Raw genomic sequence first — 18,523 nt, forward strand, 5'->3', positions numbered from 1 at the left:
CCGTGCTGCCCCCCCCCCCGGCCTGCTGATACTGCTGCCAGTGTCTGCAGGCGGTCCCTGCTCAGTGCCGCCGGCACCACTGCTAGCATCTGCGGGTGGTCTCCGCTCACCGCAGACTACAAATGGTGCCCCCCCCCAGTCTCAGGAGGCACCAGTCGTTCATGGAATAGAGTAAATATGGTAATATGTCCATTTCAGTGGAAATGGACTGAGAGGCATGAAGGGGTTTACTCAGTTTATAGATCAATAAAATAAATATTTTTAACAGCAGCTTAAGCAAATTTCAGAAAACTGCAACAGGTACATAGATCAGCTTCAAGTCGGGGAGAAAAAACCCCTAACGCCAGAAGAAAGCTAGTAAGCATCATCATACAAAGATGACTCAACGGAGAATTGTATCATACAATAATAGGTAGTTATTCCCACACTGCATGTTATTGTGGGTCATACTTTGTTTTGTTATTGAAATCAATGGACATTTTCTCCTTTCATATTGTAGTTAAGATTTAGACCAGCGAAATTTAAATTTAGAATTTGGTCCCATCTATCTTAGATGCTAAAATGGCCCCCCATTACTGCAGTAGTATCTGAATGCTTCAGAATAGTGTGTTTATTCCCCAGCACACTCCTGTGTCCTTAGAAGGCACATCTACTCACATTTTACAGATGGGATTGAGGTACACAGGCAAACTATATCTCTCGCCCAAGATCTCTGGGGTGAATTGTACTACAGTCTGTTAGGGAGCTGAAGTCAGGCTTTCCTGCTTTGTTCCCTAACAACTAGATGTTTCTTCGGTTCATTGGTGCCTCCTTCCTATGTTTCATTCTTTTTTCTTTCCCAGAAACTGCAGTCAGAGTTTTGTTATTTACTGAACTGAGCACACAAGAAATATTGTACATATTGCTGCTAGACAGCCAGATTTTTACAAATATAGATTTTATTCTGTAAGGGTTTAATCACACACTTAATTTCTTTCACGTCAAAGGGGCAACGTATGCTTTAAAGGTAAACTTTTATAGGATTGGCATCATAGTATGAGTAGAATGAAGGGAGTAGTGTTTTCTTTTAATCTTTTTATCATATTATCTTCACAGTTTTATAAAATCATGCTGTTTCTTGTTTAAAAAACTTATTCTGTGGTAGAGGTATACTGAAATGTGTGGCCCATTCATGTACTATGGGAACCACTTTTCATTTTCATTTTTGTCAAGAATAAATATACACAAGAGAAATGAATAAGAAGAAATTTTTCATCCATTTTTAAATACTTTAGTATAGGATGGTTTCTAATAAGGAATGTTTTATGGTTGCATTTTTATTAATGGGAGGGTGCCTATTATGAAACAATTGGTTTAGGTTGCTGGCCATATTATGTATTGTTGTAAACTCATGGGAGGATTTTTTTTTTTTTTTTAAGTGAAGTATAACGAGTTGTCTGGAACATTTATTACCATACTAGACAATTGCCCATCAAGAATTGCCCTCCCTCCTCCCCGAGTCCGACTCCATGTGCCCACTCTCCTGCTCCAGCCCCTCAGTCCCTGCTGTCTTGGTGGCACTGTCCCCGCTGTCCCCCTCTGCCTTCAAGGAGCAGGGCCGGGGTTGGGAGGGGGGCCAGCGCTGCTGGCCTCGTCCCCCTGCTCCGGCCCTTCAGTCCCCACTGTTATAGCGGCGCTTCTGTCTGTGCAGAGCACTCTGATTGATTGGTTGTTTCAGTAAGCATTGTGATTGGTTGCTGAGAACCAATCAGAGTGCGAATAAAGCATTACGGACAGACAGAGTGACTAAGGCTTTTATAATATTAGAATGCACAAATTTAATGTAGCCTCTAATTCTCTGGTTAACTCAAAATGGCATGTAACATTTTATGCTATTTTAATGGTCATTTTTAGTCACGTCTCAACCTAATATCAGAACTTGGTTTTACTCCTGAATTTGAAGTGGGTAAAAAACATAGCTGATCAAATTAATGTTCTTATACTTCTTAAGATGCTTAGATACTTACTAGTGAGAGAAACCAGGTAGGTGGTTACCAAAATTGTTGTAACTGTAGAAATTGGTAATTTGGCTTATAATCCTGTGCAAGAATATTAGTCACTTATGCCCTACCACACTTTGTGTTTTGGGATCATAATACCTATATTTTGAGAATCCCTTTGGAAGTCTCTGGAATTATTTCCTTGTCACAAGAAATGACACCTATATTAAATTCTAATTGCTGTGATTAGTTTTTCCATCTTTTTTTATCAGTAATATATTTACAGTTCATGAACTTGGCCACATTTCCAATTAGGACTATTAGTTGTCAGCCATGATGCACTGGTATAAGTTACTTATGTGCTCTGAAGTAGTTTATACCCGCAAAAAGTGCTTTTGTTACTGTTTTTGTTCATATCAATTTTAAAAATGATAGTTTTAAAATAATAAAACACCCTGAATTAGTTTCCTGAGAAGTGGTATAATCCAACAGTTGGATATCATAAATTTTAATTTTGTTTTCTGGCTCACACATTGTGAGTACACAACAGTGTTTCTAGTCTGGAGTGATTAGTCTTTAGCTTCTTTCATCTTTTTATTTTCAAAAGATCGCCCCCCGCCCCCCCCACCCCCAGTACAAAAAAAGAGGGAAAGGAAAGAAAAGAAAAAAGCAGGTATCTGAGTAAGCAGACAATCACATGTATTACTTTTGGTAAATCAGGGATTAAATTCCTTTGTTGAACGTGTTTTGTGTCTGACATTTAATTCTGTTTGTCGACTAAGAATAAATTAAAGCATAAAATAAATGATCAGCCATGGGAAAATTTTGAATTAGGGTGCAAAAACTTGGATAGGAATACTGTTAATACAGTATTAAGTGTTCATTTTATTTTTAAGATATATTACTGAAGCGTCTGCCCCTCCAGAGAATGCATTTTTGAGCTCTGTTGTTGATTAGCAGCAAAAGCTTTTACAGCTTTAAGTTGAAGTTGCTTTCATGATGTTAACTCAGTGTTTTTCAGTGGGAAGTTTTGTTTAAAACAGTCCTTTGCCAATCGGATTAAGGGAGAGATAGCAAAGAAAGTATAAATTAACCATTAGATAATGCATGAAGGCAGTTGTTAGATGGGATGTTCTTGTGCTGTTTTTGTATCCATGCCATTCCATCCCTGCCAGGTTTATTTTCCTGAAAGTATGACAGTGTCTTCATATCAGTGAAAATAAATCATGTTTTTTTTATAATGTACTCTTCAGAGCGGAGGTTGGGAACCTTTTTAGAACAGTAATCTGTTGCTGATGACCCAGCCATTGCTGTGGTCTGCTGATTTTTCCAATAACGATAATATTGCTAGGAGTGCACCAATAAAGATTTTTTGGCCAATACTGATGGCAGATTATTAACCAGCCATACCGCCTGATACCGATCTGATAGCTGATATTCAGCCTGGCAGCTTGGAGAGCAGTGTCTGGCCAGTAAGTTTGTGGGAGAAGAAAGGGGCATGAGGGGAGCAGATCGAGGCCCCCACTGTGAGGGATGGAGTGGGGCTGGGGCAGGACGCAGGATGGAGCTGCAGATGGTTTAACTGGGGGAGGGGAGGGGAGGTAGCTACCCACTACTCTGCAGATACCTGGGGGAGGCAGAAGGGGCATGTGCCCCCCAGACTTGTGTGCAGGGTGAGGGCAGGCTGCCTGCTGAGGACTCGGGGCCAGGGCCTATTCAGGTCTGTTCCTGGTGGAGGCTAGGCTGGGGCTGCGCTTGGGGTGGGGTGGGCAGTGGCAGTGGTGGGAGTGGGGGTTAAGGGCAATTTTGGAGTGGCTGTAGCCCACCCCATTTCAGTGCTGCCACCCAGTCCTGCCTCCCTTTTGGGAAAAGGCTGGTGCACCCTCTGGCCCCGAGCCCTCAGCAGGCAGCCAACCCTTGCCCTGCTCACTAATCCTGGGGGCACATGCCTCCTGTGCCCAGCATTCCCTCTGAGCTGCATGGCCACTCAGGCGTGCCTGGCAGTGCGGCATGAGTGCGCCTGCGTGGCCACACATGCCACATAGTTTAGAGGGAACACTGCCTATGCCTCCTTCAGGGTTTACGCAGCGGTAAGGAGCTGCCCTCCTTTCTGCGTCCCTGCACCTTCCCGATGAGCTGCCTGTGGCTCTGCCCTGCCCCGCCCCACCCCGCCTGGCTGGGCAGCCCAGCCCCTGCCCCATTCCCTCTCACCGTGGGGGCCTTGATCTGCTCCCCCCGCCCCCATGCCCCTTTCCCCCTACAGACTTATTAGCTGGACGCTGATCTCCAACCTGCCCAGCTGCATTCTTGGTTATGTACATGCTGTGGCTGCGCACATGCACACGGCATTTTTGGTTCCATTTTTGGTTACAACAGCCAATTCTGATAATGTCTATTTTCCTTTTATCGGTGCTGATATGAACCAATATATCAGTGCTCCTCTAAATATTGCAGTAACTCTCCTCCGCAATATTTGAATAATCAGAAAACAGTTTTATGTACTATTTTACTACAAATAGTACTGTTTTACTATTAAACTACTACAGTTTTATGTACTGTTTTCATGTTGTGCAAACCATATTATTGATGGGGAAACAGCCAACACTATGTGAGTTTGGGAAGGAAGTTGAAGGAGACTGAGGTTCTTTGGACAAATGCTGGAAAGGGTTTTCCAATCTCAGAGGGAACAATAGCCATGTACAAATGTTCATTTCTAGTGGTAGAAAATCTCCATCATTAGAAATGATTCCCGAACAGGGAGCACTACCAACATCAGTCTGTATCTGCCCCCTCTTTCCTGTTCTCTGCACCTTCCTAAGACCGAGGTGCCTGTGAAACCTGGACCATTTACCAGCATCATGCCAAGAAATTAACCACTTCCACTTGTGCTGCCTGCGAAAGATACTGAAGATGAATTGACAGGACAAGATTCCATACACCAAGGTGCTCGGAAGATCAACTCTCCCCAGTATTCACACCCCACTGAAATTGGCACAGCAAGAATGCCTGAGACTTGTCTGCCAAAGAATATCTTCTATGGCAAACTGTCAAATGGAGTACGCTTTTGCGGAACACCAAAGAAGCGGTACAAGGTCACCCTAAAGGTGTCCCTAAAGAGTTTCGGCATCAACCCAGAGTTGTGGGAGCAAATCGCTCGCGACCATCCCTCCTGGAGGCCCCAAATCCAGAACAGAGCATTGGCCTTTGAGCAGAAGCAGAAGCAATGAAAAAAACTTGCAGCCAGGAAAACAAAAACCTCCCATATCCGGTCCTCATCACTCCTGCCCCTGCTGCAGCAGATTGTTCAAAGCAAAGATTGGACTTGTAAGTCACCTATGTACTCATGTGACCTAGCCTCCACTCCCACTTCGTTCTCTTCCCTTTCTCTTTTTTCTCCTTTTCCTTCTTTTTCCTTTTCTCTCTTCTCCTTCTCTTCTTTGTTCCCACTTCTTTTCTCTCTTCTTCCCTCTCCTCCCCCTGCTGGATGCGATCATCTTTGCCTGAGAAGGATGAAGTATATATAAGACCCAGGGGGGGGGTTGGATTTTTTTTGCAGCAAGCCTGCCGAAGTTGTGGAACCCGCTTTTCAGAATTTGTGAATTTGTGGATTGTGCAATTGCGAATTTGGTAGGTGACGTAGGTAGGGACCTACAAAAATTGTGATTTTGTGATTTTTATGGAAACCACAATCTCAGGTGGGCCCTGCAAAAAGGCACAAAATTGCTGAGCAAGAGGGGAAAAAACTAAAAGCTGCAAGTAGAGAAAAGGGAGCCCTTGTGTCCTGCAACACAGGGGAAGGGCAGGGGGTGGAGAGGGAGCAAATCGAGGCTCAGCCCCTGACATAGGCTCAGTAGGGAAGCAGGAGTGTTTAGGTGCTGGCTTTTAAAGCGCCCACAGGTATGCTCCTGCAGCATGCATGCACCCACCTAAGGAGGATTCTTCCTCAGTGTGTCCGGCCAAATATGTTTCAGCACTGGGCACAATATGCTGCAGGGATCTTGCATGCAGATGGAGGCAGGTTCTTCTGTACTTCCTGCAGTGTAACTCTGGATGTGTTCAGGAAAACCATCATAGATTGGCACTTGGAGTCCGAGGCATACATGGAGGGAGGCTGCTACAGAGGCTGAAGATCAGAGCAAGAAGCACATGACCATGTCCTCCCTTTTTAAAAGGACTACAGAAAGTAGCTTGGCAAGGTAAGAAGCAGCATTTTCCCTTGTGTAGCCTTTCGCAGTGGCAAACATCCCATTGGAGAAACTTGATCACCCAAAGTTAAGGGACTATCTGAAACAAAATGTGCCAAATGCTGGCAGTTTTCCATGTGCCCACAAGCTTTGCCAAGACTATCTCCCTTCAGTGATTGCTTCACATGTACAGTCCACAAAGGCTGCTTTGGCAGAGCATCAGTCCCATTCCACTGCGGCTGATGAAGCCACCAACCCTCAGAATAACTATGTGCTACACATTTTATTTGTTCTGTGCTGCTGGACCAACTAGGACCTGTCTGCGTTTTAAACAGAGCTGGTCTACCTCACATCTATGAATTTTTCTACTGTCCCAAGCCATTGTGAAGGTAATTGTCAGCTATGTTGTAGACTTTAAGATTTCAGCATTGTTTGACAATGCCAGTACATGTGCAAGGTTTTCTGTGATGTGTTCCAAGTAATGATGCCCAACACTGTTCACGTCCCCTACGGTGAGCACATTCTGTCCATAGTAAGTGACATCTGGCACATGCAGTTCCCCAAGGTGGATAGCCTGGTGTCTTCTTTCAAGAAATCTTTCAAGCACTGTCCAAGACGTAAGCTCCAGGACAGGGAGTCCATTGTCAGTCGAAGTGGGGACTCACATGGTACTGTGCTGCTGCCACCAGAGCTTGTGCTTACACAGTGAAATTCATGGTTCAGTGCAGCCCATTGCCATGCCAAGCATATGCAGCACTACCAGCCGTTTGAGTGAGAAGCTGGAAATTGCACCCAGCACACAGCGCATGCTCAAGCTTTGCAGTCTCTTAGGGCAAGGCAACATTCACGATCAAGTGATGTTTGTGGCTGACAGTGCCACCCGGTTTATAGAGCTCCTGACGTGGTTTGAAGGCTGGCAGGCTGTGATCCACCTCGCACACAACAAGCTGATGGATTTGATAAGCTGGGTCGAAGACAGGGAGTCACAAGAACTATTGAGTTGTCCTCATGAAAACCAGCATAGAAAGGACCTGTTCCAGGCCATAGTTATGAAGCTGAACCAGTACTATACTACAGGGATGACCTGTCATTGCCACTGCAGTTCATACAACCAGGTGCTCCTTTCCTTAGTGCTGTTCACATTTTGGACCCCAACCAGGTGTAGTTTGCTGAGCTGTGACCCTCAGCTGTTGAAAGCAATCCCAGGATGGGGGAAAGAGCATGACAGTGAACGTGCTGTTTACATGACTCTTCAGAGTGCCAGATGCCTGTGTCTTTGCCTGTGTTCTGGGACTCTGTGACCAGTTTCCACATCTTTAGGCCCTGGCAAGACACTGCCTCACCATTCCAATGAACTCGATGGACGCTGAGTGTACCACCTCACCATCTGGATAAGTGTTCACCCCACAGAAACAGAATGTCTCCAGCAACTCTGGCTGGGTGCAGCATGCTCACATTTAATGCATAGTATGAACTGCCTGTCTCAAGGTTAGTATTCAGTTTCAGTAAATTCCTTTTTTATAATGTCCTTTATTAAAGTGTATATAATTGGTATTAGTTACAATTCATGTTATGCATAGCTTTATTTCCCTTGGTGCAGTGTCTGCTTTACTGTTTCATTGCTGCTGCTTAACAGCCCTTGGGTGTTACTGTTCTGCATCACAATTTTCTCTCTACTAACAGCAGTCTTTCCTGCCCAAGTGCAGGGGGACTGGACCCAATGATCTATAACGTCCCTTCCAGCCCCTAACGACTATGAAACTATGAAACCTGGTGAGTTAGATTTGGGTCTGTAACGAAGCCCAGGAATCCTACATAAGCAAAGTGTGATCGCTATACCGCTGAGCTCAGGGCTGTGGGTAGTTTTTTCAAATATTTCATAAAGTGACAGAACATTGCATATGTTGTTAGAAACCAAACTTCTTTTCCTATCCAATGACAATTTACAGAGAGTATCCAACTGATTCATTAGTTATTTCTTTGATGTGATGAATATGTTTTGTGTTTAACAGAGGTATTTAAAGTTATTCAAAATTGTACATGTAAACATTTAGTGTCTTCTTTCTTAGATGTTCTTATGATATATTTAAGTTAATTCATGTTTTATCATTGGGCTGGGCTTATGTTCTACTTTCTTTCCCAATAGAAAGAAGAAAAAAACAAATTCAATAAAAACATACTCAGAATAGAAAATATTTCCAATAGCAAAAATAGCAGTTGAAACGTTGTCTTATAGTCATAGTTTCATAGTGTTCTCATCTGGTCTTACAGACAAAACAAATTTAGCTAAATATTCAGTGCATCATGCGTTCTAATATAGCTTTTAGGGATTGAGCAGTGGCTTTTCCGTTTGGCATGTTCTAGGATAGAAACTGACTTGCAAACTATCTTTCTGGAAAGCTTCCCTTTACCTCTGTCTTTTTTATCTCTGTTCATATACACCCATCTTGCTGGTGTAAATAGTATGTAGCAGTGGAACAGCTTGCTTAAAGTCATTTGACTCTATACTTTTGCTATAATCTAAATTTTTCATGTATTTAGAGGTAATACAGTTTCCATACATTCTTTTCCTGCACTTTTTTTGGTTGTACCAGGTTACCACAAAGCCAATTTTGCTTATTGCTTTTGAAAGTTTTAGTAGCTTCCGGATAACTTAATTCATTGTAAGAATTTATTCGTCTCTATGTTCTTTCTGTTACAAGATCTCCTGTGTCTGGCTAGAAAGACAGTGTGTTTACTGCTGAAACAATTACTTTGTTTTTTACAGGTCTGAATCTATATAATACTAAAATAATGTGGGGCTGTAAATTTAGACAGGCCTAATTTATATCTCTTGATGTTCCCTAGGATGATTATGCTGCTGTTATTATTTTAAGGTTGATTTATTCATTTTATATTTAGTTTGGGCAATGTATATGAGTTTTTAAAACATAGCATTTTCAGTTATATTATTAAGAAAATAGAGGAAAAATATTTTTTCCTGTCTTTATCAAAACATTATTTATCTGAATCCAGATGATTCCCCCTCCCCCCCCCCCCCCAAAAAAAAAGAAAAAGATTCTATACGTGGAAAATGTATAAATGTGTTGATCTGAAATTTGTCTCCACCACTGCAGTAGTGGGGGAGGCAGTAGGAGCAGGCAGGAGAGGGTCTTACTTTTAAAAGACAGCTGGTGAGCCACATGAGGACCACAGGTTCCCATCCAGCCACTACTCTCCTCATTTCTCCTGCTATTGTGGTTGCCTGCATCTTTAGGCTCCCCCTCCTTCCTTCAGATTTTGCCTCCTACCCCTGCCTCTGGGGACCAGACCAAGCTTCCTACACTGCCTATGCTGGCTATGCAGTAGAGCAGGACCCTTAGTCCCAGTTTTGTGCTGTATAGCCCTAAGCTGCTGAGGAGTTAGGCAGCCCTGCTTTATGACTTTGTCTTTGCATTATGCTAGTTAAGAATCTGCAAATGTATCGCGGTTTCTTATTTTGTTGAATTACATGTGTGGAAATTTCACAGATGACTGTTTTTTACTTCATTCGGTATTTTCAGAAACTCTTGATTCTTCCCTTCCCTAACGTCAGAATTCCAAGCAACATTGTGTAGAACCATAGGCAGCCCATTTACAACTATTTAGTCAGTCCATGTTCATTCAGTCTTGTTTCTATGATGGAATAAAATCAAAAGTGCTCTTTCATAGTATTTTTCTAAAACAGCACTTTGGAAATAAGTGTTGGCACTGTCAGGTAGCAAAAATTGGCATTGACAGATTAGTAAAATTGGCAAGCTGCTTTGGCAGTACAAAGGCCCTAACCACTAATTCCCCTGCTACTGGATTCCTTTGCTTTTCCTGATGCTATCCTTTCTGCTCTGACCTTTTATTGAGTTTTTCTCTTTTTTTTTACCTTCCCCCACAGCGAATTCATCTGTATTCTTAGGTAATTTTACATGCACTTTTGTGTGCTTCCTCTCAAGTATTTATTTATTTATTCAAGAAGTAGAAAAAGTGACCATTACAAATCAACTATTTTAAACAGAACTTTTTCCAGAGCTTCAGCGACAGTTTCCCATAGAATTTCCTTGTGTGGGTGACTACCTCCTCTGGCAGCAAGTCATCAGCTTCTTACTTTTCAAATAACTTAAAACCGCAGGTCAATTTTGAGTTTATGTCCCACTTGTATAGATCTTTTGTGCTTGTTTTGATTGGCGTTATTTTCCCTTCTGTTAAAGCAAGACACCGAAAGTGCTATTACAATTGTTTTATTTGGTTTAGAATTTGACCATACTGAGCACCAATTCTGAAGTGTTTTATTCTTCTTAAATACCCTGTTGATGCTTGTTCTTAGGCTGAATTACTTTACTGAGAAGTGATCGGCACATTTTTAGCTTCTAATGTTCAGAAAGTACCAGTAAAGTCATGTAATAGAAGCAGACTATCTAATTATTTTAGTTTTGGAGGAGTACAATTTCCAAAGTTGGGAATAAAGCTGATGTATTATAGTAGGCTTTTGTAACAGTGCAGTCCCATGCCTACTACTCTTCCAAGCACAGCTGAATCTCTAGAGTGGAATCATCATTTTATGTCTCTGAAAATCTGGCTCCCTATCTTTGAAGACCTGGGGTGAATTCCTCAAGACAATGTCAAGCGATTCAATTGCTTGCTTAATGTTTTTAACCCTTGAAGCTGACAAAAGAGAGAGACAGGCAGACCCTTTGGCACTCTCATAGAAGTGTGTCACAGATGTAAAAAGTTTTCAGTTTTCTTTATAACTATATAAGAAAAAAAGTAGCACATATTTTAAAATATGCAACATTACATTTAATGGAGGGAATTCCATATTGATATGCATGTGTTAATCCTGCCTCTCCTCCTTTAACATGTAATTGTTTGTGAATTAATGTTCATCTTATTTTTTATATAACTGCTAGTTAAATTTCCAGAGTATGAATCTATGATGGAGTAAATAAATTATGATATAGAGTGATACAGATCCCAAATAATTCATGCACTTAAGCATGTCAGGACTCAGTAGAACTGCTTGAATATAGGACAGTGTTCTTTCATAGTACTTTACAGTACACAGTAAAATAGCATGTTATAAATAAATATTGGGACTGGCAGGTAAAAAGAAGCTGTCATTGACAAGTTAGGAAGATTGGGCTACCAGAGCAGCATGCCAAAACGCTAGCCACTTGTTCTTATGCTACTGAATTATTTTGCTTTTTGGTGTTAGTGTGTTAGATGGTATATAGTAACCTATTAAATTCATATGGTACTTTTTCTGCAAGGGTGGTCATATTTATAGAATACCACACAGCCAGGAATTGAAATGCTGGGAATCTTTTAATGGCTTTACTGTCTTTATCAGCTATGTACTAAAATTAACACTATGTTGTATTTTTGTACAGCTAGCAATTGGCATTTGAAGTAGATGTCCAGTATGCATTTTATGTCCCCTTTTCTTCATGTAGTTTTACTTTACTATTTTAGAAGTGTTTTTCTTTTTTTTTTCGCTTTGTTGATTTTGTGGGTGGTTTTGTGTTTATTTGAAAAAACTTAAAAAAATTAATGTATATTTTTAAACTTAATGAACAAGGCTTATTGAAAAGGGAGATTTATGCCACAGTTTTGTACAATATTTGGTTCTGTGCTAAGGCGTGGATTCAGTAAAAACTTTTTGTTGTTTTTACAGGTATCTTGGTCAGACATTGGGGGACTAGATAACGTCAAACTGAAATTGAAACAGGCAGTAGAGTGGCCATTTAAGCATCCTGAGTCCTTCATCCGGATGGGAATTCAGCCACCAAAAGGAGTACTGCTTTATGGACCTCCTGGATGCTCAAAGACAATGATAGCTAAAGCTTTGGCCAATGAAAGTGGGCTCAACTTCTTGGCAGTCAAGGTGATTTGTTTGTTTATACTTTTTATTTTTACTTTGTGTTATATGAAAGACCTGTGTGTAAATCTGAAGTAAGTTTTTTGTTTTGCAGAGTAAGCTTGCATTTTATGATTTGCCTAAGCCATTGATTCTCAACCTTTTTATCTTGTGTTTTCTCTGGTTATATCTTGTGAATCATATTTGTAAATCTAACTATGTGAACTTTGTGTGGCATCCTGCAGTACCCTTGAAAATATTTCGTGGTACGTCAGGATGCCATGTCCCCCTAGTTGAGAATCACTGGCCTAAGCCTTACTAGTTTATGATGTTTCATTTTAAAAAAAGACTGAGTTGAATCAGAAAACATTATATTGAAGCATAAATGAACCTTTGATGGATGGGTAGATATCTTTAATTTACAACTGCGCCAAAAATTCTGACAAAGCCAAAAAAGGGGAAGAAGAGAGAATGGAGTTTAAAAAAATATACCAGGCCGGGGTGGGGGGGGTGAAGCAGTGAGAACAGATGTGTAGAAAGCAGCACTGTTGAGTATTGGTGTTGCTAGGATCTTCCACTGGCCTTCTCATTACTTCTCAGTCTCAGCCTGTTTTTCTATCATCTATTTTACAGCTTCCTTCCTTCCTTTGGATCACATTGCAATTTTAGGTCTGTCCTTTCCTCAAAGCTCTGAGGCATTTAGGCTTAATCTTTTCCTATAAATACCCATTCATTCAAGTCCACAGAACTTTGTTCTTTCTTTCCATTAAGACATGCTTCCTAGTTACAACTTCATCAACGAAGAGTTGCAAAACCTCTTGGGACACTTGAGTCACTGGTAAACAAAGCTATTTTTCACTCTGTACCTACCAAGAAAGCATTATTTCTTTCTTTTGTGTAAAGCATTGGTGTTTGTGGGGGGTGGGGTATGTTCCAGATCCAAGAAGAGCAGCTAAAATATACCTTTGTGGTTATCCGCTTTGGAGATTTGGGAAGCAGTATATATGTATATACCAATTTAGTTATACTGATCAAAGCTCTTACTGTAGATATAGCCAAGTGTGAAACTTAATTGGGGAACTTGCCCCGCTTCAAGCATGCATAAACTGCACTGGTACCTTCCACTTTTTTTTCTTCTTTCTTTTTTTGACATTGATGAGAAATACAGATTTCCTGTAGAGCAAACATGTATGTAGGCAAGCCCTAGAAGAAATGCTCAGTTTTGGAAAATAACTTCTGTTTTTTTCTGCCCGGTATGCATTGGGCTGAAACCATGAGCCTTCTTCATATTGTTCAAAAGCTTCATCTTTGAAAGATCATCAGCCACAGATAAACTGTTTATCTCCCAAAAAGGATCAGAGCCTACTTGCCATAAATGTCTCCTGGGTAGAGATGGCACCTGCTACCACAAAGACGTTTGTTAAGTTTGCCCCTTGGCTCATTTATCAGCAAGCATGACTTTGTCTCTTTTGCAGTGATACCTTTTGGCAAGGAAGTACTGTATTTACTTGAATATAAGAAAACCCTGATTATAAAATACCCCCCAATAATTAGATTTTATATATGCGAAATTTATAAATGTGTTATAATTTTCCAGGTATAGAATATAATTATTGGAGGTTTGCCTTGAATTTGTCCCCCTCCCACAGCTACAGCAGGGAAAATTAAATCTGGGGGGGTCAGGTAACCCCCTTGCCTTTGCCCCCTCAGAACTTTTACCCTGAAGCCCTTTCATGCCCTTCCTTACCGTCAGGCCCTCTTCTTCCTGAGCACATGGAAGTGAGAAGCAAATTTGTAAACACTGGCCTTGAAATAAACGTATCTGTAGTAACTTGCATGTAGAGAAATTGCTACAGGTACCCAGAGGCTTCGTTCATCCAGAATTGATGCATTTTACCTCTTTTGAAACTGTTGCAGGCTTTAGCACAGGTACTCCATAAACACACTTTTAAGCAGCACTTCTGTACCTACTTGTATATAGTATAAATGATGCATGCCATTAGTCCAAAGCCAAAAGGCTCATGATTTTTACTATATGGCTCATTGGGTTGGGCCCCAGCAAAGACAACAGCATTTCAAGTCATGGTGACCCCACAGCTCAGCACTGATCTGGATACCTCCCCACAGAGGATCCATATGATGATATCACCCCCCTCATGACAGGAACTGGGTGTTTTTGTCACAAGTCTTGGGATCCTCTAGGAATGTATATGCAGATAAGGTGCATTCGCAACCTGGTCCAGCTCCACCTCATGAAGGGTGAGACCACACTAACCATATGCAACAGGCTGAGAGAGGAGGCAACAGGGATTCTAGGTAAATTATATGTGGCCATGTTTGGTGATATTCGCCAGACATTTAAGGCTGTGAAGAAATAGGACTCATTGGAATAGGAAAGAGAGGCACAGCTCAGCTGTGAGAGTAAATAGAAAATATAAGTGTATTTAATGTAGTGGCTCACCATGACTTGAAAAAGTTGGTGCTGAGGGGGGACAGGTATCTTATTCAGATGGGTCACACTAACCTATCTGTGTGGTAGGTTCCCATCAGTATGTTTGCGCAGTATGGGCCATGTGTTTTTTTAGTCATGCTCAGTGTTGGCTGCATTTAATGAGCTTTATAGTTAGTTTCCATTACTGAGCATGCACTACTTTTAGCACCAGTTTAATGATGGACAATGTATTTAATGAGATTTTCTTGTATACAGATATAGGCTCTTTTTCCTCATGTCAATGTGGGGGAACCTTGTCTTATATTTGAGTAAATGCGAAACTTACCAAAACCTGCTTTTAAGAAAGGGAGACTATTTCAGTTTTAAAAGCCCTGGTTCCCCGATATTTTTTTCCTTTTCTACTGACTGTGTCCCAAATGTCTGTCACTGGGTGAGCTGTCAGGGTCCCGAGTGGAAAATTGGTTTCCTGATAATTTCTTTTGAGAGACCTACCTACTTTTCTCTATCTTTCCTATGCCAGAGGAAATTCTCTAGATGTCTGTGCAATGACCTTTCCAATTTACACTGTTAACACAGTTAAGTAAGGTATTGCTGTTAGGTTGTTTTTAATATACTAAAAATAACATACCATTCCCATGTATATACTCAAATGGCACAGGAGTTAGAAAGGGCATAGTGAAATGCTGCATCCCAGAGGATAAGATGTGTTTCTAGTTTGCCTCTCTTGGTGAGTATAATCCAAATATATTTCCCAGGAGTGGGAGTTAAGGGAAAACATTATGGTAACATTGTTTACATTGTATTCCGTTCTCTTTTGCTATCTCCTGTGAAACAATAAGGTTATGCTTAGAATGAGTTTAACATTTTTGTCTTCTTGCCTTTGGATATTCATTTGAGCTCTCCATTATCTGTGGTGTTATGGATGTCAGCAGGGGAAAATTTCAACTGTCTTAAAAGAGCAACAGTGAGCCTAATTCTTAAAGGAAAAGAATGAAAATTGAGTAAAGATCTGTCTCTCTTCCTTACCCTCACCTTTTTATTTCTTAAGTTTATTAAGGAGGTGATTGTCCACTGCTTCTAAGGCAGTGTGAGGGGGAGGGGGAAGTCTTTGTTTCACTTTCTCATCACTCAAGGCACTTTTACGTGTGCTCTGGTGCATTCTGATTAGAACATGTCCGAGCAAACTCAAATCGAATCCGCTTGTGTTCTCATTGGAATGCTCCGGTGTGCTGCAGAGTATTGAATGAGCTTTACTTAAAGCACTCCTGCTGCATTTTGAAAGACAGGATGCTGAATACACAAGACACTGTGGGCATATCAATTAGAGTGGCATCTGAGGACCTCTCTAATTAACCCCCACCCACCCATCCATACCCACACCCACCCACACACACCCACACACACTCTGGAGCATGTATATAGGTGCCCTCAGAGACCAATATGACTTTTTAAAGCATTTTAATGTGCATTGCATTTTAAAAAATCTGATTTACTGTTGATTTACTATTGATACATTCCTGTAACTGATACTGTCCTGTAACTTAAAGCCTTGAAGAAATAAGAAAAGATTTCAGTGTTTATGCATGGACTAGTATAAGTGTATAAAAACCTGGAAAGGAAGAAATCAGGTTAATTTTTGATCTCTGAAACAGGCCTGCCTCAGTGTTTGAACTTCTGATTTGAAGTAGACATTTCTTTTGCCTGGTTTAATTCTTATTTCTGTCAATTCATGCAGTCTTCCCTAGCACAAGCCAAAAGACTGATAGCTTTCCTCAGATTTTTTTGGTGCTTTTCTATAACCGATAGAATAAAAATATCACCTAAAGGCCCATATGTATTCTTAGGATACTGAAACGTATCTTTCAATTCCTGTCAACCTGATGACAGCTCTCTGCTGTGCACAACTGTCTGTGGCATTTAGCTTTGGCTGTCATCTAGTTCCCTGAAATTGAATGTGGAACAAATGAAGCCCTTAGTCATTGGATCACTTCTTTCTTGATTTTTTTTACCCCTAGTTTCTTTTGACAGTTTTCTTAGGATGGCTAGATACCTGTCTTGTTTTGACAGCTTCTAAACCTGGGGTCAGTTTTGACAGGATGCATCTTTCAGACTTAATCAGGTTAAGGCTTTATGGAACTGCTGTGGGAGCAACTCTGGATGATACCCGCCATACTGTGTATTTTGGGGATGTAAAGATTTTTATATCTAGGTTTCTGTTGCATCTTGATTACTGTAGTTTTTCTTACTACGTAGTTTGGGGCTTCATTTTTTAGGAACTGTTTTATTACATGTAGTGAGTTTAGGGTTATAGCTTAGCTCAGACTGTCTTTAAACTTCAAACAGCTCTTTATTTCCTGGGTACGCTTGCCTCAGGAATATCACAGGCATTAATCAGAAGTCAACAACATAACTTAGCATAGTCCATACAGCTTCTGTAAGACCATGTGCCTCTGACTGTGATGGATGGACTGTCCCTCTCTTTTTCTCGCTCTCTCACTGAGTTCTCAGCTCTCAGTTCCCGTTCTGTGTCTCCTTCCCCCAGGAGCTGAACTCTGCTCTCTGGCTCCCTTCCCCATGAGGTCTTCCCCAAAGCCCCTCTCCCTGGCAGCCTTTCATCTTCCTGTGGCCAGCTAATTATTTTCTCAGCTGGTCCAGTTCGCCTACGCAGCCTGCAATTAGTGCCTACTACAGGGGCGGGCAATTATTTCAGGGTGAGGGCTGCTTACCAAGTTGGGGCAAGCTGTCGAGGGCTGCATGGGTAGCCCCACCCCTTGACAGGTGCCCCACCCCCTGGTCACCATCTTGGGACCAGTGTCCCAATGTCTTGGGATCAATGTGTCAGGGCCAGCACTGATGGGGCCCAGAGCAGGGCGGAGGCTAGCAGGGGTCTGTGGAGCCAGGATGGGCTGCACCATCAGGGAGAAGGGGGAGCTGGCCCGGCTCCATAGAGACCCTGCCAGCCAGGAACCCTGTACCCCTGCCGCCCTGCTCTGGGCCCTGCTAGTGCTGGCCCTGGGGGACAGGTGCGGGCCCTGCTCCCGCACCTGCTCACAACCAGTGCCCCCCCCCCAGCTCCGCGGTACAAGCGGGGGGCAGCATGCAGCCTTGACCCCCTGCTCCCCGGCAGGGAAGGAGTTGGTGCTGAGTTTGGGGGAAAGGTGGCCCCTTGCCCGCCCTGTGGCCCTTACTCCCTGCTTCAGCCACTTGCAGCCCGCATGGGGCTGCCCTGAGCAGGTACAGGCAACCCCAGGCAGGCTGTGAGCGGCTGCAGCGCGGGGGAGGGTCTGCTTCCCCCCTCCCCCCCACCCCCAGCACTCAGCACCAGCTTGTAACCCGCCCCACTGCCAGCCTGGACCCTGCGCCAGCTCTGGGCTTGCTCATCAGGGCTGTGCACGGCAGCAGCAGCTGTGGTCCCTCCACTTGCCACCCCAGACAGTGTTGGCTGCTGCTACTTGCCCAGAGCTCATGCACTGGGCAGCAGCAGCAAACGCTGCCCAGAGTAGCAAGTGCGGGGGGGCCCGCAGCTGCCGCCGCCGCGGCGCAGCCCCGATGGGCAAGCCCGGAGCTGGTATGGGGCCCAGGCTGGCAGCGGGGTGGGCTACAAGCTGGTGTTGAGCACGGAGAAAAAGCAGCCCCTTGCCCTCTCTGTGGCCGGTGCCCCGCACTGCAGCTGCTCGCAGCCAGCGTGGGGCTGGCTGTGCCTGTTGAGGACAGGGGCTGGGGCTGGGTGGGGCTGGTGCGGGGTTAGGGCTGGGTAGGCCCTGCTGTTGAAGGAGCCTTCCAGGGCTTCCCCTGGATCCTACTGCCCTAGGTTCCTGTCATCTTTGACAGGAACTAAGGACAGATGCATTTTAATTTTCTTAATTTTTTTTTAGGGGCCCTGTGGGCCGGATAGAATTGCTTCACAGGCTGAATTTGGCCCATGGGCTGTATTTTGGCCACCCCTGGCCTTCTGCCTGCAGCTGGGCTGTAGCCCCTGCAAGCCTGTAGTCTTCTGCAGCCTGATGCCTGTAGCATGGTATGTGTAGCTTGCTCCCAGCCC

At 42.9% G+C, this 18,523-nt stretch overlaps 1 protein-coding gene across 5 annotated transcripts in view; it reads left to right on the forward strand.

The window, feature by feature from the left end:
- The window catches only part of SPATA5 (spermatogenesis associated 5), a 328,502-nt gene that overhangs the window by 56,596 nt on the left and 253,383 nt on the right, over positions 1-18,523 (forward strand). For all 5 annotated transcript variants that reach the window (XM_025204774.1, XM_025204765.1, XM_025204785.1 and 2 more), the window contains one exon: positions 11,847-12,056. In XM_025204774.1, coding sequence (XP_025060559.1) covers positions 11,847-12,056 — 210 coding nt within the window. The remainder of the gene's footprint in view (positions 1-11,846; positions 12,057-18,523) is intronic.

This window comes from Alligator sinensis, unplaced genomic scaffold (genome assembly GCF_000455745.1).
Source record: "Alligator sinensis unplaced genomic scaffold, ASM45574v1 scaffold150_1, whole genome shotgun sequence".
In the NCBI taxonomy this organism is placed as follows: domain Eukaryota; kingdom Metazoa; phylum Chordata; order Crocodylia; family Alligatoridae; genus Alligator; species Alligator sinensis.